The sequence below is a fragment of the Uloborus diversus genome, chromosome 9 (assembly GCF_026930045.1).
Source record: "Uloborus diversus isolate 005 chromosome 9, Udiv.v.3.1, whole genome shotgun sequence".
NCBI classification, from domain to species: domain Eukaryota; kingdom Metazoa; phylum Arthropoda; class Arachnida; order Araneae; family Uloboridae; genus Uloborus; species Uloborus diversus.
In genome coordinates this window covers 48295812-48321829 of record NC_072739.1, presented here as the reverse complement: position 1 = coordinate 48321829, position 26018 = coordinate 48295812, and the positions used below count along the sequence as shown (strand labels likewise).

The following is a 26018-nucleotide window of genomic DNA, read 5'->3' as shown; positions in this document are numbered from 1 at the left end:
CCTATCTTTTTTTTTATTTTCTGGTGAATAGAGTGGATGATTCACGTCGTAGTCTGATGTATCGTAAATATCTTTATGTAAGGCCATATCTTGATAAAAATCTTCTGTCTCCACCTCATAAGTAAGTGAATCCGTGTCAGTGAAAAATAAGCTTGACTTTGGACCATACAGAGGTTTAATCACATTAAAATGATATCTGCACATTAAAATCTTACTTAAATCAAGTATCGTCATGCCCACGTAAATTGGTTTACATAATGTGAGGGATCTTTTTTCTCTCTCAATGGCAACAAGGTCGTTATCAAAAATGGAAAATCTTTTAAAAGATGGTGATGCAACAAGTTTTTCCCCTTTCTTCTGATTATTAACTAATTGAACATCAACTCGGTTTCTTATATTTTACATTGTTTTTCCATAGATACTATTGTTCATCAATTTGAAAAAATCTTTTTCAAATGATGATTTTGCCTGTTTTCTTTGTTCTGTATTAAAATCTATGTACTTTTTCAACCAGGGTTTTTGCTTAAATTGGAGGATTTTGTGAATTTTTTTAAGTTTAAGGCCTTGTTTTAAATAAAATTGTAAATTTCTATAATGGGTGACATAATTATTTTTGTTTTGTAGATTGGGGAATAACTTTTCTTGAGCAACATAGTTACCATGAGAGAGCATTGACTTTGCAAAGGGAGAAAGATCATCGAAATTTACTTTCATTCTTTCGACAGCTAATGGATAATCTGAATGGAGATCGTGTAGATGTTCTGGATATTCCATATCCACTTCAAAAATATAACCAGTATCTCCATCTTCTGGTATACTCATTATCCATTCTTCATCATGCCTTCCCTCACATGAAACCCATTTGAACTCTCCGTACGGCAGACTCTGAGTCATAGCCCAACCGTACAGATTGTTCGCATCCAGATACATGATATATTTGGATGGCTTTGCTGGATCGTAGTTTTGCATATACCTATTGTTGGCCTCTGAGAACCTCTTGCTGATCACGGATATTCCCCCACGAATGCCACGTTCTATGAAGAGATGCATGTCAGGGTCGGTAAATAATTCCAACGGTTGTTGGACCATTTTCATGCAGCTCTGCCATGACAATCCTGGTGCAGTCATCAGATTTAAACATTCGAGGGAATAGAAATTATTGCACATTTTTCTAAAATTTTGGAAAATGTCGCAAAGTTGTAGAATGTCTACCTTCATGTAAAGATCATGATAATCGCCCATGTTCTGCATTTGAAAAGTGTTCCAAACTTTCTTTGCGTGATCATACTCTTCGTCGGTGATTCCTTCATCTGTCAGACTGCTCCAAAACATATTTTTGTGTGGAAGTTGCGTTTCTTCAAATTTTTCAAAGGAATCCATATATTCATATGGATATATTTCTTTTCTTAGCAGAAGATCATGATTCATAGGAATATTTTCTTTTAAAATTTCGAATTTCGACCCGTCCAAATTTTTTGCCAGTTTTTCCGAAGATGTTGACATGAAGAGAAATGAATCGATGAAATTTATTGTGACATTAATATTATTAAATTTTTTGGAGAGGCTGAAAGATATGTATTTCTCCATTGTTGTAGGTATGACTTGAATATCAAATCCTTCTAATTTTCCTATTGCTTGCATAATGAAATGGCCGTCGTAGTGTTTCAAATTGTGAAACACTACGGGGATTTTCTTCTGCATTCTAAATTTTAAGTTACAGGATTTATGTAGGGCTCCTCTATATTTCCCACTAATGTGGTCATGGTCTCTGACCCGATCTTCATTTAATAATTTTTTACAAATGCTGCAATGTGTTGAGGTCTTGAAACTCTTCTCATCTTGCTCAGTCATCTGTATTGGTGTTATGTTAGTTAAAATTTCCGATAATTCTTCAGTTTCTTCGACCAATTTCTTCAAAAATTGATGTGCAGCATCAGGACCTCTGTAAAATTGTATCGGTTTCAATGATTTTCCATCGGGACCCACGATGATGAATCCATATCCACAGGCTTTATGTAATGCAACATTTTCTGTATAAGATGTTTGTGGTGCATCTGTCTTCTCAATAATTGATTCAAAGTCAGCATAGATGACGTACGGCAAAGGGTGCTGGAAGTGTACGTTTTCAAATTTGAGGATATTTTCGCCTTGTTTTGGCATCTTGATGTTTTGGGGTGCATGTTCTCCACAATATGGTTTGTGTTCTTCTAAGAGTTTTTCTGCAGAGAAGCGGTGTAGACATCTCTCACAGTAAAATCTGGCATGTTCATGCTTGGTAAGATCACCCAGGAGACGAGACATATTCTTGATCATGCAATAATGCTGTGTGGTGTCATTGGATATTAATAACAGGTTTATTGTTTCTTCGTTTTCTTGCTTGGAAATGTGGAGTGGAAAGACTTCATTTTCTTCATATCCATATACATTTATCCTCATAAAATTTAATTTTTCTATTTTTTCTATTTTTGTTATGGGCACTGGGCAGGTGACGTCACCCATATTAATTTCTTGCTCGTGCTGGATGTAATGAGCGACTCTTTCCGGATTCAAACTCCGGTCGATATTCATCTTTGCAGCAAGGAGTGACCAAATGAGGCATTTATGATCCTCGTTCTGCACATTGATGACCGCTTTCTTCAGAGCCAGTTTTTTGGGGAGCGGAATGTAAGAGCTGGCAGCTAATGGGTGGTATCTTGCTGTTAAAATTTCTACATGCTGAACGGCATCCAATGTCCATCCAGAGCCCAGTTGAATGAAATCTTCAAGATTTTTTTCAATGGACGCGAATGCTTCGTACATATGCTTTCCAATGGTATCCTGTATCAACTCCATGATACATTTGCAGCTGAAATAGGTGGACATAAATTCCTCTTCTCCATCTGCACCTATTCTTGTGAGCAGTGCTTTAATCACAATCCTCCACTTGATTGCTTGCTTTTCCTGCATTTCTTCAACTAAAATTTGCTCAATTTGAGCCCTTAACTCCTCAAAACACATTTTGAGGTCCGAGGCATTCGTGGCGGTCGGAACCAGAAATTCTGATGAAAATGTGTCAAGTGCACTTTTGCGACTTGGTCTTGAACGCTTAGATGCTTTACGTCCCTGATCGGTAGCCTTGCGTTTTTCACCGTGAGTGACCCTGACATGCTGCATAAGATGCGATTTTCGATGAAATTTTTGTTCACAATGTGAACAGGTGTGAATCGCCTCACCATGAGCTGCACGCTCATGTCTACGAAGATTGTCTTTTCGAGCGAATTGCATACCGCATTCTATGCATTCGATCGGTGCTTGAGTAGGTGCAGGACCATGACACATCATGTGTCGAGTCAGATCGGAGTTGCGGGTGAAAGTCTTTCCACACTCCTCACAACCGAAAGAAGGTTTCCTATCAGAATGTGTCTTTATATGTCTAGTAAGTGCATCTTTGCGTGAAAAAACCTTTCCGCATGTTGAACAGACCTTTCAAAGAGACAAAAAATCTCTTTTAGAATTGAGCTTTAAAAAGCAAAGTTTTCCCTCAAAATCTACTCTTAATGAAAGCCAAACGAAAGTTCTGTCTCAACGAAAACCTATTCTCAGCAATAGTCTAACAATGCCTAACGAAAACCTATTCTCGACGCTAATTTTCCAATCAAATGTCTAACGAAATTCAGTCTCTACGAAAACCTATTCTCGACAGATATCTCTTTAAGGAGACAAAATCACATCCTCACAAATACTCGACTTATCAAAACATGAACCGGTAAATCCTAACAATCATTTCAAAAACAATACTCAATCGCGAATCTGAAAATACATTTCTTCCCACTTTCCAAAACCAAAATACGTAATCGCGAATCTAAAAACACATAAGTACAATTTTCCAAAAAGCAATAAATCCCCACGCGAGTCTGAAAACACATAAATACAATTTTCCCCCTTCTAAAACATGTTATGTAATTCTGCACAAAGTACTTTCACTCTCCCTTTCGTCTTATCAGCGAAAAAAGACGAGAGGAGAAATTTACACTTCATTGAGCACCAAAGTAAACAGAGAAGTTAGTTACACTCAATGCGTCAAACGAGGAAGCAGTAGGGAGTCTAACTTTCGCAGTGTGTCGAAGGGCGAATTTCCTCATTGTATCAACACTCAACGAGAAAGGAGTTTTTGAAAAGAAAATCTATCTAAACAAAAGTTTTTTTTTTTCTTCCAAAGCAAATAATTTTTCCTCACAAATGTTTTCCAACATGGAAAATTTTTGTAACATTAATAAATTTAAACTCATTTAAATTTTTTTATGACATAAATAATTTTTTCGAATTGTAAATATAAATTTTCCTTAAACAATTTTTCTTAAACTTGTGAGGATTTCTATCAAAAGCAGTGTTATCACACATACAGTTTTTTTTTTCAACTACTTGTAGTTAAACAAATTTTCCTCTTAACAATTTCACTAACTAGTAAACATATACAATTTTTCTTTCAAACTTTCAGAAAGTAATCAATTCAATTATTTTTTTTTTCAAATGGTAAATAAATTTCATCTAGCATATAAAAAAATTTTCACTATGTAAAATTTTTTCCATCATGTAAAAGTTTTTTCTTTCACTATCACAAAATTCTTTTTTCCGAATCGTAAAAAGTTACAAATATAAATTTTCAAAGTACTTGTAATTAAACAAATTTTTCCTCTCGTCAATTTCTCAAACTAGTAAACATATTCAATTTTTTCAATCTTATGACAATTTCCCATTCGCGCACCTGAAAACACATAAATACATTCCCATCCAAAATGGATCCCTCTCTCTTGATTTTAAAAATTAACAATTGTAAGAGAGAGCGATTTTTAAAGAATAATACTATGTTTCAGACATAATAATACACATGTACTTGTTACGATAAACTAAAAGCGGTAGTATTTTTTTTTTTCTTTTCTATTTAACAACACTTATAAACATCCAAAAAGATTTTAATCTGTTACGAATTTTTTTTTTCTATTTCACATATATTTATAAACAATGAAAAAATATTTTTACATGTAATGATCAATTAAAAGCAGTTAATGTCTGAAATGTAATATCATTGAAATGTAAAATTGTACTTACATGCGCAGGTTTTGACCTGGAGGAGTCAACGGAAGAGGGGGCAGGGGGTAACGAAGTCACTGGCTGCACAGCGGGGGTGTCCATTGTAACTGGAGGAGATGGTCCGTCACTTGGTCGTGAGATTCCACTAGGTCCAGCCTGTTTCCAAATATAATAAAAATAATAAATACATATTCAACAAAAATACGGTTACATATATGATGACAATAATTAATAAGGAATAGTACTTACAATTGGTGTGAATCCTGGATGTGGTGCTACAGCATTTCCAAAGGCCGATTCCGGGACAGATGCGATTAAAGCGTCCCATTCGGATTCGGCCAAACCGAAGTCAATGAACTGTGAAAAGAATACATTGTCAATAAGTGAAGAACATTTAAAAAGCCGAAATGAATTAAGAATTGAAAATCAATTGTAAAGTTAAATAATGAATTAATTGGAAAAATTTAGAATTGTAAAATTAAATTAAATTAAGGATCAAAATATACTTACGGAAGAAGAGGAGGAAGTTGAGGTATTGTTTTCCATTGTAAATTCCATTAGTAAATTAGTATAAAACTACAAAAGTAGAATACTGGAAATTAAGAGCTGGAAGGCAAAAAAGCACACGTCTGGTCTGTATGAAATAAAACTCAGAAGTGACTAATTTTTCGAAATTTTGTTAGGAGTATGGAAGAAGTGACGTCAATTTAATCAGCTAATGAACTTAAATTCATTAATCAAGTCTGTGCGACGTAGATGACATCATAAGAAATCTGACCAATAAAGGACCTTAGATATGATGCCACTGTCTCGAACCAATCGTAGATTCTAGATATGACGTCGAACTTAATGACCTCACCTTATCGATCAAAATTAGTTTAGGTTTAGAGTGTGTCGTGGGCAAAATCCGATATCAAAGCTGAATCATATGATTCCACCTTTCGACCCCAGTGTAATCACGCGCATGTGAATCATCACTCGCGAACATTCGAATCATGATATCATCTGATCAGTGATATCCATTCCACTGGACTTGTGTGGTTAATGATTAACTATCATGTGATTATTAATCAGCTCGATTGCAGCGTGGAATCAGACCTGATAGAACCATTAAAGAACCACGGGTGAGTGTCTCCTTCCGCTGCATTACAGCCGAAGAATCGCAGAACCCTCAGCAGTTGACACTCGACATACCCCCACAACCTGAGATGAGCACCCTTGCCGACCCACCCCCGTTGATGTTATATGATCGGCTTCAACAATTGCGCCCCATCAACGACGTGAAGCCCGAAGAAGCAGATGTGACAACGCCCAATGGATCTGAAGAGCTCCCGCGAAAGCGTGCAAGATGGCGTGAACCCTCTATGGAGTTTTTTGAACAAGAATTGGCACCTCTTTCACACAAGCCGCGTATTGTGTTGAAAGAGATTCTTCCGCCTGATGTGTCTTCAACGATGTCAATCGAAGAAAACGACTCCCTGCAGAGTTCCTCTCTGAGTGAAGAAACATCGCCTTCCATTCTCCCTTCCGACGACTGGCTGGATGCATATCTAAAAAGTGAATTTCCCGAATTTGAAAAGAAACAGTTTTTTGTGTGCGACATACAATGTGGAATACAAATTAATATTTTATTGCAAACAACTGGTGACGTTAGTGTGTGCAGCTAGAGGATACGCTAAATCAATCTTTCATTAATTTCACCCCTCGCGCATGGGTTGATTTTACGGAAAAAATATGGAACTTTAATTTTAAATATATCGAAGGTAGCTTCATCGCCGCCAATGAAGTGATGGTAATGAACATTGAAAACGAGTGCCAATTGAGAAAATTTATGCAAACCGCGGAAAAGACTCTACTTTTCGAAAATCGTTTTACGCTGAGTGAAATTACATGTAATTATTTGAAGGAGAAAAATGAAGAAATTGAGGAAAAAATTTTAAACGGTCTGTTTTCAAATGTGTTTCAAAACATGTTAACGCATACAAAAGAGATCAAAAATTGTGTTACACAAATCTCTGACAAAGAAGAGGTACGGTGGAAAATATCCGACTGTTTTCGTGAGGCGATAATTAAATCCATTAATGAGCATTTACAATGCGACGGATGTAAAGTTGCTCATCCAAGCCAAAAAAGACATATTTGTTTGTCAAATATTCGTGAGAAATACTTTCAAGTATCGTCATATTACTTGATTTGTATAAATCTGAAAGAATTAATGAATGAACTTTTTGCAAATGTCAATTTGACTGAAAAAGACATTAACAACTTTAACTATGCATTTGTAGAAGAAATCTACCGAAATTTGTAAGTACTTTTTGTATAATTTATTATTATTTTCAATGATTGTATATGTTTATTTAAATAAATGTATTTTTAGTTTAATTTCCATGTTTTCATTTTGCATGTATTAAATGACACTACGCATGATTCAACAATAGTAATAATTTTTATTTATACATTGTATCCCATACAAAATCGGGTTGCCTTTTCACCTTTTTCCTTTTAGGTGTTTTAGCAACAATTTCAGGTACAAAAGTTGGAGTCACATCTGAGAAATACTTATTTTTTACAAAATGATTGGGTACATTGATTTCATTCAGAGTACTTAAAAATTCATCTTTCCATGGCACATGAATATTTTTTCGATGACTAAAAATTAAATTCATCAGGTCTGCAATGTTTGAATGTTCAATCTTCTGATTTTTATAAATAATTTGTCCTTTTTCGTTCCATGTGAGAATATCAGAATGTCTTTTCATAATGTCGAGTAAATTTCTTGCTTGATGTTGATAATTCTTTGAAATACTTTTCAGAATTGTAGGCTCATAATTCACCTCTTTAGTTATTTTGTTTTCTTCTGTATTTTCATGTAATGGTGGTGGTGGTGGTGGTGGTGATTGAGACCATCTGGGGTTGAATTCTGTTAGGTTTAATTTCTTTTGCAGCAATGGAGAATTGCCGCATATTTTAAATATTGTTTCAAATGGACACATTTTATAGTTTTCGACGTTGCGATTCCAAATATGTCATTCATTTTATTCTAAAAAATATATTTCAAACAACATTTTGCTTTTTAAATGATCAGAACCATGATGCAATCGAAAACGGCCTCCTATTGGTCGTGACGTCATAAGCGCCGATGGAACAGCTGTCGATAGCCGTATTCCAAAGGATTAGATTCTAATGCGCATCATTTTCACTTGCTGTTTTGTTTAGTATTTCTTTTTTGTTTAGAAGTAATTTTAGAATGGCTGTGGAGCAGGGTTTTACCAAAGCCCAGTCCGATAATTTGCCAATCATTTCGGAAGATACGATAGTTGATTTTTTTAAATAGAATTTGGATTTCTTGTCAGCTGAAATCAAAGGAGTGAAAGCTGAGAAGTAAGTTGAATTTACGAAATTTTCTTTTATAAATGAAACACTTTTGATTGATAGTTAATTCATATTTCATTGTTAACTATACATTTGTGCAAATTCAAAATGATCAATTAAACTTTGAGCTAAAATGCGATTGAAATCAGGAACCGATGTTAATAACCAGCGAGCTTTTTAATGTTATATCTTCTTGATAATTTGCTTTATTTACGTTGGTTTTTCATTTCAAAACTTTTTTTTGTGTGTTAATATTTTCTTTTACAGTGATAAATCTTAACGTTTTGTATAAAAAAAAAATATATTCTGGGGTTTAAATGAATTTAATAAAAACTCAGCTTAAAGTTATAAAAATTCCCTGAACATAAGATCAGTTTTTTCAGTTTCAGAATTTCTTTATTATTTATTGTTAAGAGATATTTTCTATCCCCCCCCCCCCATCCTATTAGAGTATGTCAAAAGGCTTTTATTTTACACTTCGAAATGAATCTCTACAGTTCATTAACAAGTTTGATTTAAAAGTAATACACAGTGCTGTAGTAAGTCAAAAATATTTGGGTAAACCTTCTTTGAGGTGTGAGAGCACTCATCAAAAGAAAAGATGGTTAAAACCAATATACATTCCATTTGCATTGTTTTTACCTTTAAAAAAATTAGAAAAAAAAAATCAACTGAAGGCATTTTTTCTGCCCCCCCCCCCCCAAGCAATCCTTTATTATAGACTATTTTCAAAAAGTAATGCAGAGAAATAGCATAAAGCAAAATTTTTAAAATTAAGTTCTAAGTTATTTGTTTGAAATTTTCAAAGGTGTATAAACAAAGTAAAGCTTGACCATGCAGTGAGTGATGGCGGGTGAACTGGAAGCGCAAACAGACCGCTGAATTTTGTAACAGGTAAAATAGCAGAAACACAGATGCAGCAAAGTCTTGTGTTCTCGCAGATACTACCTAATTACAAGATGAAGTGGTCCGTTTCTGCTTTGAGTTCATGCGCCATCTCTTTGTAGTCAAGCTTTACCATGCTACTTTGTCGTTCATTTTGCTTAATTCAAAAACTTTTCACTCTTAAAATTCATAACTTCGTCAAAATAACTAATAATTTATTATTACATTTTAAACAAGTGCTATCAGTTCGGTAAGGAAAGAATGTTTCACCACATAATGAAGTACCCCACTTAATCGAATGTTATAATCATAAAACCATAATCGACTGTATTTGTTAAAGCAGAACCAACAGTATATAAAATACATATACAGTGGCTCCCAAAAGTGTTCGTACACCTTGAAATTTTGTACTAAAACCAAAATAACGCAAAACTGAATTTGAATATGAAGTCCAATTTTTTTTCACACCATTCTTATGCCATTCTGAATAAAACTCAGTAGTTTTTTTCAAAATATTGCCAGATTTTATTTTTGAAATTTGTCAAAAACTGAAGAGACGGAGAAATAATACGCCACAAAAGTCGTCGTACACTCAAATTTTTTCGAATAAATTCATGATTAAAACTATCATATGTCATTTTTTTATTATTTTTGCATTGTGTTGACCCTTAAAAGTCATTTGGCTTTAATTTTTTGTTTATTTATTCCTTAATATTGTGCTTATTACTTTAAAATGACTGGTATTTGAAAAACACCACAAACACCATTCGAAATTTGAATTGTTTACTCACAGTAGCGGTAAATTGGTTTGAAATGTCTCTAAATTAGGTAATTTATACCATTTTATAGTGAAGTGCTTGATAAAATGCTTTAAAGACAAGAATAGGATCGAAAACACGGTAAGAAAAGGGTCAACTGGCAAAGTTAACAATGCGTGATCGGAGGTTTACAGTTAAAAAAAAATATGAAAAATACACATTTGAGTGCTGAAAAAATTTCTGCAGAATTGAATGAAACATTTTACGTTTAATTTTCACCTAAAATTGTTCGCCAAGTTCTCTGATTAACTGGATTAAATGGGACCTCTTCCTGCAGAAATTTTCTTGTTCGTGCGAATAACAGTAAGCTTACGCTTTCCGTCGCAAAATCAATGATAAATAAGCTCAAAACGTTTTGGAACAACGTCTTACTTATAGATGAAAATAAATTTAACATTTTGGGTTAAATTGTTGTATAAATGTCAATAAAAGAAAAAATGAGGAATTTAATCTGAAGAACTTAGTTGGATCAGTTAATCAGGACGGTGAAAGTGTTTTAATGTGAGGGTGCATTACAGCATCAGGACTTGGAAATTTGGAATTTTTTGATTAAATAATGAATCACGCTGTTCATTTAAATATTTTAAAAAGCAATTTTAAACTATTAGCCCAAAATTTGGTAATCGGAAACAACTTTGTTTTTTATCGAGATAACGATAAGAAGCACACGTTTGCGTTTGGTGCCTCAAAAATTGTCCTTAAGCTTAGAAATACCCCCTCAATCTCCAGATTTGAACTTAATGTAACATATTTAGAGATATCTCGGGGCTAGATTACGAAAATACAGCTTTGAAACGAAAATAGAGCTAGAAACAGTAAGACTCAAACTGGGGTTGAACACTTACTCAGAAATTACGCAAAAAAAGAAAGAAAAAAAAATGAAATCTATTCCCAGACGCTTAAAAGCTCTTGTTGATACTGCATGATGTTCTACTAAATAATAACTTTGTAAAAAGTTAGATTATTTACTAATTTTTTGACATTTTTTCAAAGTGTACGAAGACTTTTGTGAGATAAAATTTCCGGCAATTTTTGGTTTTTGATTTTTTAAAAATTATGTTTTAATGTTTTATTAAAAATTTTCATGTAGTTTTGTTAAATATAGATCATAGATCTTATAATAAAATACCTATTCCGAAATATTAATTCTAACCAATGGATAATGGCCTATTTCATTGAAAATCGTAGGTGTACGAACACTTTTGGGAGCCACTGTATCTGCAGTAGCACAGCCAGAAAGTACCTACCTTCTTGGATGGGAGTTTTGGTCGTAACTAGCACCCTTATGTGTATATAAGCTACTGTATTAGGATTGGTAGGATATGTAGGGTTTGTCATTTTGCCAAGAAAGTGACAATTACTGATAAAAACCTGGTCTTCGCTGTTAAAAATTAACGAAAAAGATAATAATGTTATTTTATAGTAATGACTGTTGTTTCATAGTTTAAATTAAAGTTAGTGAGTTACCTAAAAAACTATGAACTCTCTGCTTTTGTGTGTTCTGCATACACAACATTCATTAAAAAACTATTTTATTAATGTAGTACAAGCTAAAACTTAGATTACAGTTTCAATGAATCGTTGAATAATAGTATAAGTTTATATTAGAGGTATATAAAATCAGTAAAAATAAAGCTAGCTCTTTTTTTATTTTTGTTGGTTAACTCATTTTCGCACCTCATTGTCTAAATTAATAAACAAGTTAGATTTCCTTCCAATGTATTTTTATTTATTTATTTTTTAAATTTACATTATTCTCTTATGTTTTCAGATCTACTCGAGGTTCTTATGCCGATAATGCTGTCGGATATGTGCAGGTGAGGCATCTCGGAGATGTATGCACAGTTAAAGCCCGAATGACCCCTGAGCATAACGTACGGAAAAAAGCTTATGGTGTCTCTCTTGATTGTGATGAGGCAGAACACAAAATTCTGTTGGTGCAGTGTGATGGATGTGCTGCCCGTCAAGGTGGTTGTAAGCATGCAGTAGCTTTTTTATTCTGGGTGCATAGAAAATGTTCCCAGCCATCAACCACGGAGTCCCAATGTTATTGGAAAAAATCCAATTTGTCTTGTGTTGGGACATCCAACAAATTTATCTATGCACGCCAGATGGGAAAAAAAAACATACCAGATCTTCCACCAAAGGAGCCAACAGTTGTAGAAGAATTCATGGCACTAATAGATGAAACCGGCGTCACTGATTTACAAATATGTAGCAATTTTTCCACAACTGCTTTGAAAGAAAACTTATCTTTGCACATTTTAAAAATGAATTTTCAAGAAGCAAATGCAGGAGGATCTGCAGATGAATTTTTACTTTTCATTCAGAGTAAAATGACTTCAGCTCTATGTCAAGAAGCTGAAAATGCTTCTAGATATCAGGCCAAAAGTAGTGAGTGGCATGAACTCAGGTACGGAAGAATTACCGCCTCCAAGATCCACGAAGCATCTAGATGCAAAACCTTCGATGGTAGCCTGGTTGAAGCATTGTTGGGAGCAAAATTTAAACTAAATGCAACAATAAAAAGGGGAACGCTTCTTGAGAAGGATGTGCTGAATGAATTGAAGAAGCGGCACCGGTCTATTAAACCATCTGGTTTCCTCATGAATGCCGACTATCCCTTTGTAGGTGCTTCTCCTGATGGTGTAACAAAAGACTTTGTAGTGGAAATAAAATGCCCATCCACTGAACAAACTATGGGGACTTACTTTAAAAATGGTTTGCCGACAAACAAATATCATGCACAAATGCAAATACAAATGTTTTTTGCGGGGGAAAAAAGGGATTGTTTTGTGTTGCGCACCCTGACTTCGAAACTTCAAAGTCAATCACTGAAATTTGGGTTGATTTTGATCAACATTTTTGCGAAAATTTGTTGTTTCAGTCTAGAAATTTTTGGATTTTGGCAATTTTTCCTCGTCTGTAATCAGGGTTCACCAATTTATAAATATATTGATTAATGTACTGTCAGCCCTGTTTAATTGGGAAACAGATAAACAAACACACCGATTATATTATTATGGACTTTTTCAAAAAAAAAAGTGCAATGAAGTAAAGCAACAAACAATTTAAAAACTTAAGTTACAAGTTAAATTTTTCATATGCACTTGTGATAATTATACTATTTTGTTGTTTACCTTGCTTTTTTCAAAAACTTTTTATCAATAATACTTAGTTACTTCCATTACATAGCTATTAATTTATTATTCTGTTTTTAAGACAATCGTCAATTTGGAAAGTCACTGAAATTTTCTCCTCCTAATTGAATAACTTTCTTAGAACTATCAATATTCATTCAAGCCAGGCTGACAGTACATTCAATAATTAATTTGAAAATTTAATATCTGATAGTTTTGATTTTTGGAATTATAATGTATTATAATTTATGATTTTATTATATCATTTTATATAATGTAATAATATTTTTGTTCCGTTTTAAAATTTTATATTTATAAAATTATCAACCTGTGTGCTAAAAGTGAAAATGGTCATCAGCAAATTTAGTTATGTAATATTTTATTTTCAAGCAATAGATTATTTCATTTCAAATGATTGTAAATAGCATTATTACATTAATACCACATAAAGTTATATATTTTTTTACAAACAATGTATAGATTAATAATGAGAGAAACATTAATTTTAAGGTTATAATCATATAGGAAAATAAGCAACACTTTATGTTGACTGAAAATATCAAATAAATCAAAATGTTGGATACTTTCGATATTTTGGAAAATATCATAATACTTTCCAACCTTGCTAGTAAATTAACTTTCAAAAATCCTAACTTTTAATTTCTATATATTTTAATATAGTTTATAGATGAATAACTATTAAATTTGCAGTTAAAAATTCACTGGCATTTTTTCCACAATGTAAAATTATTTATAATGATATGCTATTCATTTGTAGCCAATAAAAAGAGCTGTAGAAAATATCCCATTTTAATGGATTCACCAATTCTTTTTTAATATGTTATCTAAAAATCATTGAACACATTTTTTTAAGATTTGGTGTTATTAACATAAATTTTACATTTTAATTAAAAAAAACTTCTGTTAAAGCACAAAAAACTTGTTTTATTATGAAAAATAGCACAGTGCATTGTAAAGCTTGACAGAGAGATGGTGGATAACCTTGAAGTGGAAGTATCATTTGCCATACAAAAAAAAGGGGGTGGAGCAGGTTCACCGTTGTCAGTATAGATTAACTTTTACTGTGAATACAATTCTGAGAAAAAAGTTTTTATAAACAGTGCAAAAAGGGAAAAAAATACTGCAGTAAACTCCAGATTATCCATGCAATAGGGTGGCAGAGCAACCGTGGACAATCTGAATAATGGGTAAAAAACAATACTAACAGCTAAAAAATATGAATAATACTCACAGATACATTTAAATTATTGCTACATTGTATTCGTTAACATTGAATGTAAAAAATATATAAAAGACATAAATGAACAATAACGCAACTATAAGTTTAAAAAACATTATTCGACAATGAAAAAAAACGAGTCCTGCAGATAATCAGGAGTTGACTGTAATTTACTTTCTGAATTATTAGCTGCCTATTTGTTACCTTTCTGAAATACTAGATGCCTGTTTTTATATTTAGGCATTGCAAGTAGTATATAACATTGAAATTTACCATTAGTTATCATACTAGTTACTATGATGATCATATACAGTATACTCTCGATATCACAAAGTCAAAGGTACGGTAAAAAAAATTCGAGATATAGAGTTTTAAAAAGAAAAAGGTCATACTCATAGTAAAATATTCTAAAATTTGGTCACAATAGTTAAAAACAAGTGGAAACATGTAATGAAAGATGAAAAAAAGCCTTAATACAATAATTTTTGAAATAAGCCAAAAATAATAGAGAAAAAAGAACACTTCAGTGAGAGTATACTGTGTCGTAGAAATTAACTTAAAATCACATTATAAAAAGGATTCAAAATTATCATTCACCATTGGATTGGTGGTGTGGAAGATTTTCAAATATAGCATTAAAAATATATCTAATTGATACATTTACCAGGGAACCTTTTCTAAATAATTCTCTCTTACTTTTCCACACAGGATGTAAAACATTTTACATAAATGGAAAATTAAAAAATATACTTATAAAAATCAAAAATATAAAAAACATATAGGGTGAAAGCAATACGCACAATTTAACTTTTAATTAATTTAGATTGAAGATTGATAAGTCCACACACAACCACAATAACATGATCAAAAATCTGCAAATGGTTATGGTCTATGCAGGCATCAGGTGAACACATATGGAAAAATTTTAAACGCCCAATCACTCTCTCTACGTGAATTCGCAGAGCAGCAATTCGCTTTGAGGCCTTTACATCTTCTGCAGACATTGGTACATCTTTCGATACACTAGGGGGTCTTACAAGCCTGCAACTTTTTTGTTGCAGCAAATGTGCAACATTTTTGAAACCCCTATCAGCCATGACATCTAAATTAGGCAGTAAATTCTCCATGTACCCAGAATCTTCAAACACTAAAGCATCTGAAGTACGACCCCCATAGCCTCTAGAAACAAAACTAACTGTTCCATCAGGAGTGCAAGAGATCAAGTACTTAAGAGTATTGGATTTTTTATACTCCGACCACGTCAAACTTTGATATACAGGATTTGATGGCTTATCAATCCTTATTTCGAAACAGTCGATGATGCTTTGGGTTTCTCCATAGCGAGCCCTAAAGGCTATTGGCAAGCACCGTCGGATCACTTCTCTTTCAGGCCATATGATAAAATTTTGCAAGACTGCAGCCAGACAACACACAGTTCTCTTGAAAATCCTGGCAACATTACTGGGCGACATACCAAATAACATGGCCAGATATTCATAGCTATCACCCATTTTAATTTTCTTCAAACAGATGATGATGTGTAAAGGTGAGCACTTTGCCTTTTTTGACAAAAATTCAATCAAAAAGATAATTTGCAAAGGGATGCCCAAGCACATAAGCGAGTGCTTGAGCACTGCATCTGTCATGCATCTTCTTATTTGCTGATTGGCTTCAGTGCTATCCATTTCCAGTTCAAAATCACTGTCACTGTCGTCAACCAAGTCATATTCTGGATCAGCTTCCATCTCGTCGTTCTCACTTGCAGAATCCTCCATCTCGTAGCATGGACTAGATGTATTACAAGCAATGTCAAACGCTGTAGTTGTGGTGATGCATGCAACATCGGCAGTTTCAATTTTTCTAGTGTTCGTGGCTTTGGACCTATACAATGGTTTGATCCTGATGTCTACTTGTACTGCAGCATCACAGTAAGTAGGAGTTGAAAACTCGTTGCTTATATCCAAGTCTTGATGCACAGAAGGTGAGTTAGTAGATGAATTTGCATTGTCAGAAATGTGAAGCAGATTTATTACTTCATTTCTTCTTTGCCTTTTTGTGGCTCTCTCAGTAGAAGCTGCAACCTTTCTTTCTTGTTGGCAGTCAAAGATATGGGGTATGACTCCTTTTTTTAAATACAGCCTCCCTCCTTGGAGTTTATGCCTCATATAGTTTTCAGCATCACTCTCGAGCTGTAAATAAAATGAAAATTTGTAAATAATTTATTTTAAGCGGAAATGATTAATTTCTTGTCATAAATACTTTTAAAATATTTCATAAGGGTAAACTCAAAAAACGTTGTCACATACATATATACAGGGTTGCCCACAGCGGGGGGGGGGGGGGATTATGGCACAAGTTCCGCCGTTAAAATTTTGGGGAGGGGGGATATTTTTAAATATTTACTTTAAAAGTTTTAATTTAAGTTTAATAAGTAAAATTATTTGTTTAGTAAAATTAATTGTTTTATTTTTTGTTTGTTCTCTTTATATTTTGTTTCATTAATTTAGTGTGTGTGTGTTATCCACATAGCACAGAACTTTTCAAATAAAATAACAATAATAATTAAAAATAAATAATTTTTTAAAAAGTAATTAAATAAAAAATATTTTAAAAACTAAATTGGGAAAAAAAGAGAGGTAAAAAATAGAAAAGGGAAAGGTGGTTGAAAGAAATTTCTTTGTAGGGGGGGGGGGAATTTGCGCCATTGAACTAATTTAATTGTTTTTGCTTTATAAAGTTTTGTTTATACCTTAAACACTTTAAATATCACTTCTAGCTTCAAAGAGAATAAAAACTAGTGAATAATTGATAATTTTGAAGCGATAATATTTATTTGCTAAAATAAATGCTGTTGAAATGTTTTTAAACAGTAAGCTCAATAACTTTGTCATTAATTTCAAATCCATGTACATTTCCTTTTCATTTTTCTGTAAATTTAATTAATAAAACACAAACTAAATTTATAAAAAGAGTATTGCATAATCAAACAGTAATTTTCTAGTTTAAAAATCCTTACTGTTTGTTTTCTTAATGTAAATGAAAATAAAAAGGAAACATCATCGAAGGCAGTCATGGCAGACGAACGTATGTATTCATTATTTAAATGCATACGTTCTGCGTACTTATTTATTAGTTAAATACGTACGTTCTGCGTCTGTTTAGATATCGGTAGAACATTTTGAAAATAGATAGGAAATAATACTTACATCAAAATGATCTTCACATACATGGCGACAGGATTTTTCTGAGAAAGTTGCATTTTTGTCCTTGTCTCGCTTCATAGCCATGCACCATCTCTTTCTATCGGCTGCATTTCTTGGAACATCTAGAAATGCTTTTTCCGGATTTGAGATCGATGTGTTCGTACACATTGGTACGATACAATACTTGTAACGAACTGTAACTGACATATCAGATGATAAAAGGACATATAAATTAAATAACGATAAACAAGCGAATGCAGCAATGGCGATCGAATGTCGGTTTGTTTACTTTCAAAGGCGCTTATGACGTCACGGCGGCGTTGGTCATGTGACTTCCTGTTTAAGACCGAAACCGGAATTCAGCTTTTTTAATATTAATTTTTTCATAAAATAGGCATCAGAAAAATGTAAAGGTGCGATTTTTCGATATTTCTTAACATTTGAAAGCAAATGAAAGCGTTAAAAAAAAAGTGATAATTCTTCATTCAGTATATTTTGATAATTTTTCATGTTCTTCCAATTTGCTCTGTAAAATCTTTAACATTTCACGATCCAATTCACTCAACTGATTGGAAGTGACTGTATGTTTCAGAAATATTTCTTCTGGAACTAGGGAATATTTCTTAGCGTGTTCCATTTCCAAGAATAGTTGAGAGGACGCTTACAGCTGCAGGAATGAGGAAATTTAAAAATCCTCCTTTTTGAATGACTAACTTCCGCTTTTTTGACAATGTACAATGTATCATGTTGATATCTCTGAATCGAATGTTATATTCAACAATGAAAAATTCATACTTCATAGTGAATCTGCGAAGTGCTTAGTGAATAGTTTTTGCATGATTATGGAAAAATTACTCGAAATAATGTTTTCAACGATTTTACAAGATATGATCCGTGTTTATCGTGATGAATTTAAACCGAAAAAAGTGATTAACGAACATAGTAAAATTCATAAGCGTATGTTGAGCAGTATGCATGATTGTCTGAACGAAAACTATCGCTGTGCGAGATGTAAAATATTGTATCAATCGCAATCGAAACATGAGTGTATGTCGCAAAACTTTCATTCGAAATATCTATGCAGCGAAAATTATATTTTTCTAACTGTTAATTTAAATGAACTTGCAAGTAAAATTTCACAATCGGTTTGGATATATGATAGCATGATACAAGAAATTGATTTTAAATATTTTAAAAGTTTTAACACCTATCTGTAAGTACTTTCATTATTATTAGTAATGTGTATGTTAAAATTAATGTATTTGGTTCAATTTCTCTGCTTTTATTTGTATGTATTTTCAACTATGACAATTTATTTTACACATTTTTTTTTTAAATAATAGTTTGAGAAAAAATATTATATGAATAAAACTATTTAAAGACTTAGAAGAAACGCTAGAATGAAATCATTTGAGAAATGTTTTCCTTCCATTGTGTGTATGTGTGAAAGAGAGAGAGAGAAGTTCTTATCTTCCTCCCCTTTGACCATTTGTGGTTTTCGCGTGTTCACCGATGCGTGAATTCGTTGACGCATAGCATAAGGAGAAAGACTAACGTTTCAAAAGGAGGGGAACATTCAATGTTTATTTTCGGAAGGGGAATCGTAAAAAGTTGCATTTCATTTCAGCACATTTTAAAGGGACTTGTGATTTTTAGCACTTCTAGAGCCCTTCTTTGATTTTTTTTTGAGAAAATTTTATTTCAGGAAATTTTTTTTAAGAAAAATTTTATTTCAGGAAATGATTTGACATATTCCAAATTAGCTGCATTGGTATGCATCGGCTGATGAAAAAAAAAAAAAGTTGATGGGTGTATTTGATACACCGGGCTGGTTGGTGGGACCATCAACTTAAAACAAAAGTTTATTTTCAATCTTAAAGATCCTATTTCACTCTGTAAAAATAAAAATAATTAAATTCGCGAAACTTTGGTTGTCTTGACAACCATTCGTCGAAATTATTCAAAGTCCGAAAAAAAAAAGAATCACCGAAAGAATGATAAATATAACAGAGTTGGGATTTATTTTAACAAGTATAATAAATGCATGAAAATAATAAAATGACATTGTAAACGATTAATAACGCGATTAAAACATAACTCATGAAAATGTATAAATCATATTGAATATTAAAGCTGATTGGTACTATGAAAAAAAAAAAAAAGTTTTGTGAAAAATATTTAAAGTTTGAAAACGCTCGAAAATAATCAAAAGAACGAAAGACGTCGAATTAGTCTAAGACCTGAATGTAAAAAATATTTGAACTCTAAAATGAATAATCAAATTCATGAAAAATAATCCAAGTTCATAAAGCATTGAAATAATCAAATTCGCGAAAAATATTTAAAAAATAATTAAATTCGCAGAAATATTCAAAGTCCAGAAAAAAAATACTCAAAGTCACGATAGATGGCGCCATGTGCATTTACCTCATGTGAAAATTATATTGAGTTTCATTTTAACTTCCTCTAGATCGAAAGCATTGGTGGCTTAATTGGCATGCGCGCGTCAATTAAAGCGTCAATGCTTTTTGGTGGACGCGTGTTCGATTCCCGGCCGCGACATTCTGTAAAAATAAAAATAATTAAATTCGCAGAAATATTCAAAAGTCCGGAAATAAAAAATCAACCTCTCAATAGATGGCGCCAGGAGCATTGCAAAAATAAAATCTTCAAAGTTCGCGTAAAAATATTCACATCCGAAACTTCTACGTTGAGTGTTGCCATCCCAAAACTCGTAAAAGGTTACGAAAAACAAGTGTTGCCATCCGAAAACTTCTACGAAGTGTTGCCATCCCAAAACTCTGGTTGTCATGACAACCAGAAACCTCGTAATCTTTCACGGACAACTCAACTCACGCGGCGAGGGAGGGATCGGCTGGGGGAGGGAAGGAACGGCTGGAGGAGGTCAGTTGGGAGGCGGGGGAGGCGGTGTTAACACCGCAACACCGCCGCCCGCAGCAGAACCGGCCTTTTTCATCTACTGACACAGGCCTGCTACGAGTCCCGCTAGCTTTTTCGTCGAATCCTCCGAGCTTCAGCACGACCTCGTTTAAGTGCCACAAGATTTTGTGTGGTCGGATACCGACGAAAAGTGCTCCATGCTTTTCTTTGTGCCTTATGAGCCTCCTGACAATCGAAGTTCCACCAAGGCTTAGGGAATTTGATCCTACCTTTGTGGTTCTTCGAATTGCAACGTTTGCTGCCGTCAATATAATGTCGGTTACTCGGCTTACGGCTACATCGATATCAATATCAATCACGTCTTCAGTTTTAATTTCCGCCAACTGGGTAAATGCTGCCCAATCAGCTCGATCAATACGAAGTCGGGCTTGCTGATGCTGCTGATGGCCGCAGCTTACAGTAGAGGTTATCTTGATCGGAAAATGGCCACTGGTGTAGAGACCACCCTCCACCTGGAAATCCCAAAGTGGCAGAAAAGAAGGTGAACATATAACGAGATCGATGGCGTGGTAAGTCTGGGTAGGAAGATGAAAATAAGTGTTTTCGCCGTTGTTAAGAATGCAAAGATCACTGTCTTCAATAGCGATTAGCAAAGTCACTCCTCCACAACGACGGTCACCTGACAAGCAGTCCTTGCGGTATATGTCGAAACCTTTCAACCTCGGTTTATCAGTGGGCGATAAGAATGTTTCTTGCAGACAGAATATGGCCGGTTGGTGAAATTCGACAAGATCTTTTATGTCCGTGACATTATGCGAGTAACTCTGACAATTCCAAGAAAGAATGCTCAGGGCCATGGAGAAAAAAGGAAGGAGGAACGGCCGGAAGAAGAGGGAGCGGCTCATGAAGGAGGATGGTCCGTCCACCCTTCATCGTCGGATGGCGGAAGATCTTCAAATTCAACATCCTCGTCTTCCTCTTGGGGAGGAAGTAGTTGGGATTTAGTCAATTTGATTTTTTTGCTGGAGAGCAAAATGTCCTCCATTTTAAAATTATTATATTTTGGGGGCCTCTGTTTAGTGGCCACCCCAATTTTAGCACGTGTTTGCATAATTTTCTTTTTTTCAATTAGTTTTTTCGAATTTTGTGCGATTGGAATGTTATCATTAACAGTAACAGATACAGCATTTGTTTTTTGTTTTTGTTGTTGATTTTGGTTAGTATTCTTAAAAGAAGATTTTGGACTATTAGTTTGTTTATTTGATTTGGTTGTGTTTACGGTTTTGGGATTAGTTGAGGTTTCAGTTTCTGCATCTGTTTGTGTGCTTGCAGATTAAAATACCTTTCTGATGGCTGCTGCATATGAAAGGCCTGTTGTAGGTGTGCGAGATTCAACCAGTTTTCTTGCGTCTGGATAGGATATTTTTTGTGTTGTTTTAATCACCTGAATTTCTTTTTCTGAGATCCATTTTAGGCATGATCTGGAGTATGAAGGATGTTCCCCCTTGCAGTTTACGCATTTATAGGTCTTAGAACATGTATTACTATCGTGACCGGGCTCTGCACACCTGGCACAGGTGTCAGTACCACGGCACGCTATTTTCGAATGTCCAAACCGCTGGCATTTAAAACACCGGAGCGGATTTGGAATATAGGGGCGAACTGGGCAAGAGAGATAGCCAGCTTTAACACGTGGAGGGAGGACGGGTGTTTTAAATGTTAGAATGATATGTTTAGTATTGATCATTTCGCCATTGCGTTTTATTGTAATCCTTTTTACTGCACTTACGTTTTGGTCCTTCATTTCCTCCAAGATTTCCTCCTCGGGTGTAAAGAGAAGGTCAGGTTCTGATATTATTCCTCGGGAAAAATTAAGGGTTTTATGTTCGGTAACAGTTACAAGATAGGATCCTATTTGTTTGACAGACATAATGGATGTGGTTTGTTTTTGATGTTTTATTTCGACGAGGAGCTCACCATTACGCAATTTTTTAACTGATTGAAATTCCCCTATTTGATTAACGAGGGCTTTGTTGATGAGAAAAGGAGATACTTTTGTTAAATTTAAATTAGGATCAGAACGTTTGATAATAAAAAATTTTGCGGTGCTATTCGATTCAGTCTGACGCTCCCCACAAGGGGGAGAAGTGTTCTTTGTGTTTATATCCATAAAAAAACCAGAGAACTAGGGGGAAAAGTGGGGTCTAGCCCCTGTGTAGCCCTCCTACACAGAGGTAAGGCTGTGTACGACAGGGTTCGCCTGCTATCCCTGAAGCCTCCCGTTTGAGGCACCGACTACCCCCGGTACCACGCAGCCATCGGCACGGTTGACACGCCTTGGCTTACGGGTTTTCGTCCGCATTTGGTAAGTGTGATGAGGGAAGGAAGGGAGAAAAATCCCCTCCGGCGATATTGTTTGAGCAACTGGGGGTTCACGACTCCTCTCAAGAGCTCGCCCCGAACTCACCACACCGCAAGCCCCCCCACCACGACAAGGTAAACGGACACGGGGGGGGGGGTAAAACTTCATGAAAATGAACAGTAATCACATGCATGTGAAACATTTTCTTCGCCTTTAGCATAAGAAAAAACACCGAAAGAGCTTAAACTGAAGTTGAAGGAAATAAAGGGGTCACCTAAGTGACCTACTTTTCCACGCGAATCAAATGCAAAGCACAGAGAAATGATTTACAGAAATTGCACTTATCTGCGACCTTGAAACAAAAGTTCCCCACAGTTGCTTTGGCATTGCTGCTCGGTTGGAACACTTTGAAGATGCTGTGCTCGGCTTCACCACACGATTTAATCCATTTTTTTTGAGTTTTTGGGCGAAAATGCAACACAAATTTAGTCCTGTTGAATTGGGTGTTTAGTCCGAAGGGTCACCATTATGTGGTGTAGTGGTTATGTCAGAGGTGGTATATTCACTACATAACTCGGTTTTAAATGATCACTGTTTAATACACATATTTACACGTTCGCTCTTCCAGTGACAATCTTGCTCTGACCATTTATCTTTGTCGACCTCGTAGATGGAGTACACTTTCTCATCTAATTCTTGGGCAACAATATGCCTCTTTCTTATTAAACTAACTCTGTGAGTTAACTTTTTTCTTTCTATTGCAGTTGTTCTGCCCAAGACTTTCTTTGAAACAGTTTTCATAACGATATGTATCGCTTTATCTAATCTTTTCATTATAGTTCCACCCGTTTCTTCGTACTTTAGTTGACGGTGCCATCTCTCGAGATTCATGTTGGTATTGACTCCCAATCGATCTCTATGGCAATATGCCCACTTTTCTTTTCTACTATTGTAATGTTCATCCAAGTATTTCATAAAAACAACTTCTTCTGCATATTTAATGGTAAATTCTTTTAAATACTGTTTAAATGTTTTAATTTCCAATTCATGTGAAAACGTTTTCATGTCGTTTTTCAGTTCTTCTCTTTAAGTTTCATTTTTAACTTTCGTTTTTAAATTGGAATTCAATTTCGCAAAACATGCCATGCACACAGTATATGTTTGGCATCATCCTGAAAAATATTTTGCCAGGCATTACAGAATGAATTAGTACCATCAGTTAAAATTAACTTTGTTTTGAAGTCTTGGTTCAACTTCAGTTTTACGGCATTAAAAAATGGCTCAAAAGTTTCGCAGGCAACTCTTGTAGAAAATAATGAGGCCACAGGAATACCCTCATGGATTTCATCATTAACTAAAATAGTTGTAAGCTGGATTTTTCCGACCTCGGGCAGCTTGGAGTGTGACAGACTGGAGGCGGGTGATCTTCAGCGACTATCACGTCTGGATAGTGTGATAGTCTGGATAGTTCGCTAAGGCACTTTGACAGCTCGCAGATACGTGGACAGCATTTAAACGCCGATGTTTTATTTTTAAAATTTTTTCTTCGCTTTTATTCTAGATATATCAGTGTCGAGTGTGTTCAAAAGTTATCCGAAGGAAAGATTGCCCTCGTGAACAACACCAATGCGGAACCGTCAAATACCCGTCTTGCAATAAAAATGTGGTTGCAGAAGAGCACATGTGTTTTCTGAAAACCGTTACTCCCAAAGACTCGTCCAATAAGCTCATATTCTTCGATTTTCAGACTGACCAGTCTTCTGGTGAGAATGTTGTCAACTTTGCAGTTGCTCAGTATGCTGACGGAGAAGAAAGAGTTTTTGAGGGTAATGAAGCACTTTCAGAATTTTGCGCATGGTTATTTTCACTAGCGCATAAGGGGTATACAGCCATAGCACATAACATGAGGGGGTAAGTTAGTGTATGCCTTATTTTTTATTTTTTTAAATAGTCATTTCTGAATTTGTTTTTGATTATACGTGCAAAATCAGTAATTCTTGTCTTGCTTTCAGGTTCGATGGGCAATTCATAATGGCGTGGATGCTTGAACAGGGAACAGCACCAAATGTCATACCAAACGGCAGCAAAATTATGGCAATCAAGCATACTAACCTTAATATAAGGGTTATTGACTCATTTAACTTCCTCCCCATTGGTTTGGCTAAACTGCCCTCTTGTTTGATGTTAATAAACAGAAAAAAAGGCTACTTCCCTCACCAGTTCAATAACAGAGAAAACCAGACGTATGTTGGGCCGCTCCCTGATAAATCTTATTACAGCTCTGAAATGATGACTTCTGCCGCTCGTTCAGCATTTTTAACATGGCATGATGAAAACAAAGAGAAAAAATTTGATTTTCAAGAAGAAATGCTCTTGTATTGTCGGTAAGTAAAGTCGGATCTTATTAAAAAAAATTTTTTGCGAGTATTTATATATTTTGACTAATATTCCTTTTTTTTATAGCTCTCACGTTGATATGTTACGAAATTGCTGCAAGCTTTTCCAAACTGAATTTTTAGCCATTGCTGGAGTTGACCCATTTCGGTAAGTTTTATGTGTTTGCATTTTTTAAAACATTATCGTTTTCCCTGCAATTGTGCTTACTGTGATGTTTCATCTTTTCCTAGTTATGTAACTATTGCTGCTGCTTGCATGGCTGTATGCAGAAGTGGTCACATCCCTCCCGATGCTTTCGCAATGATTCCAGCTCACTGATAAATTAACAAGATGAACTATAGTTCAGACAGTATTAGATGACTGGATTTTGTGGCAGCTTCGTCCAACACAAAAGTTGAACATGCTTTAAATGGAAGAGGGGAGGAAAAAATTTCAGGAATATCTGTGGATGACTCCTGTGCTGAAACGAAAACTGTATACCAGTTTCAAGTACGTATTTGGTATATTTTCTAGCTTGTTCTTCGATTTATTAATAGTAGACTATTTGTTGTGAGCTTATTTTTTCTTTTAATAGGGCTGCTTTTATCATGGATGTCCATCATGCTTTAAAGGAGATGAAGTACATCCTTT

The 26018-nt window shown here is 34.5% G+C and overlaps 1 protein-coding gene across 1 annotated transcript; it reads right to left on the bottom strand.

The window, feature by feature from the left end:
- Nucleotides 1-15328: 15328 nt before the first annotated feature.
- Nucleotides 15329-18528, bottom strand: LOC129230199 (uncharacterized). Its single transcript, XM_054864600.1, has 2 exons — nt 18394-18528; nt 15329-16714 (listed from the first exon to the last, which is right to left on the bottom strand). The coding sequence occupies exons 1-2, from the start codon at nt 18526-18528 to the stop codon at nt 15329-15331; spliced, it is 1521 nt and encodes a 506-aa protein (XP_054720575.1).
- Between the last annotated feature and the right edge of the window lie 7490 nt (nt 18529-26018).

Bases quoted from the DNA above. Each gene is read 5' to 3' on its own strand.
- LOC129230199 (XM_054864600.1), bottom strand. From the start codon at position 18,528: ATGAAGTATGAATTTTTCATTGTTGAATATAACATTCGATTCAGAGAT. The intron at 16,715-18,393 runs GTAAGCGTCCTC...TTTTATTTACAG, and splicing joins ATTTCCTCATTCCTGCAGCT to CTCGAGAGTGATGCTGAAAA.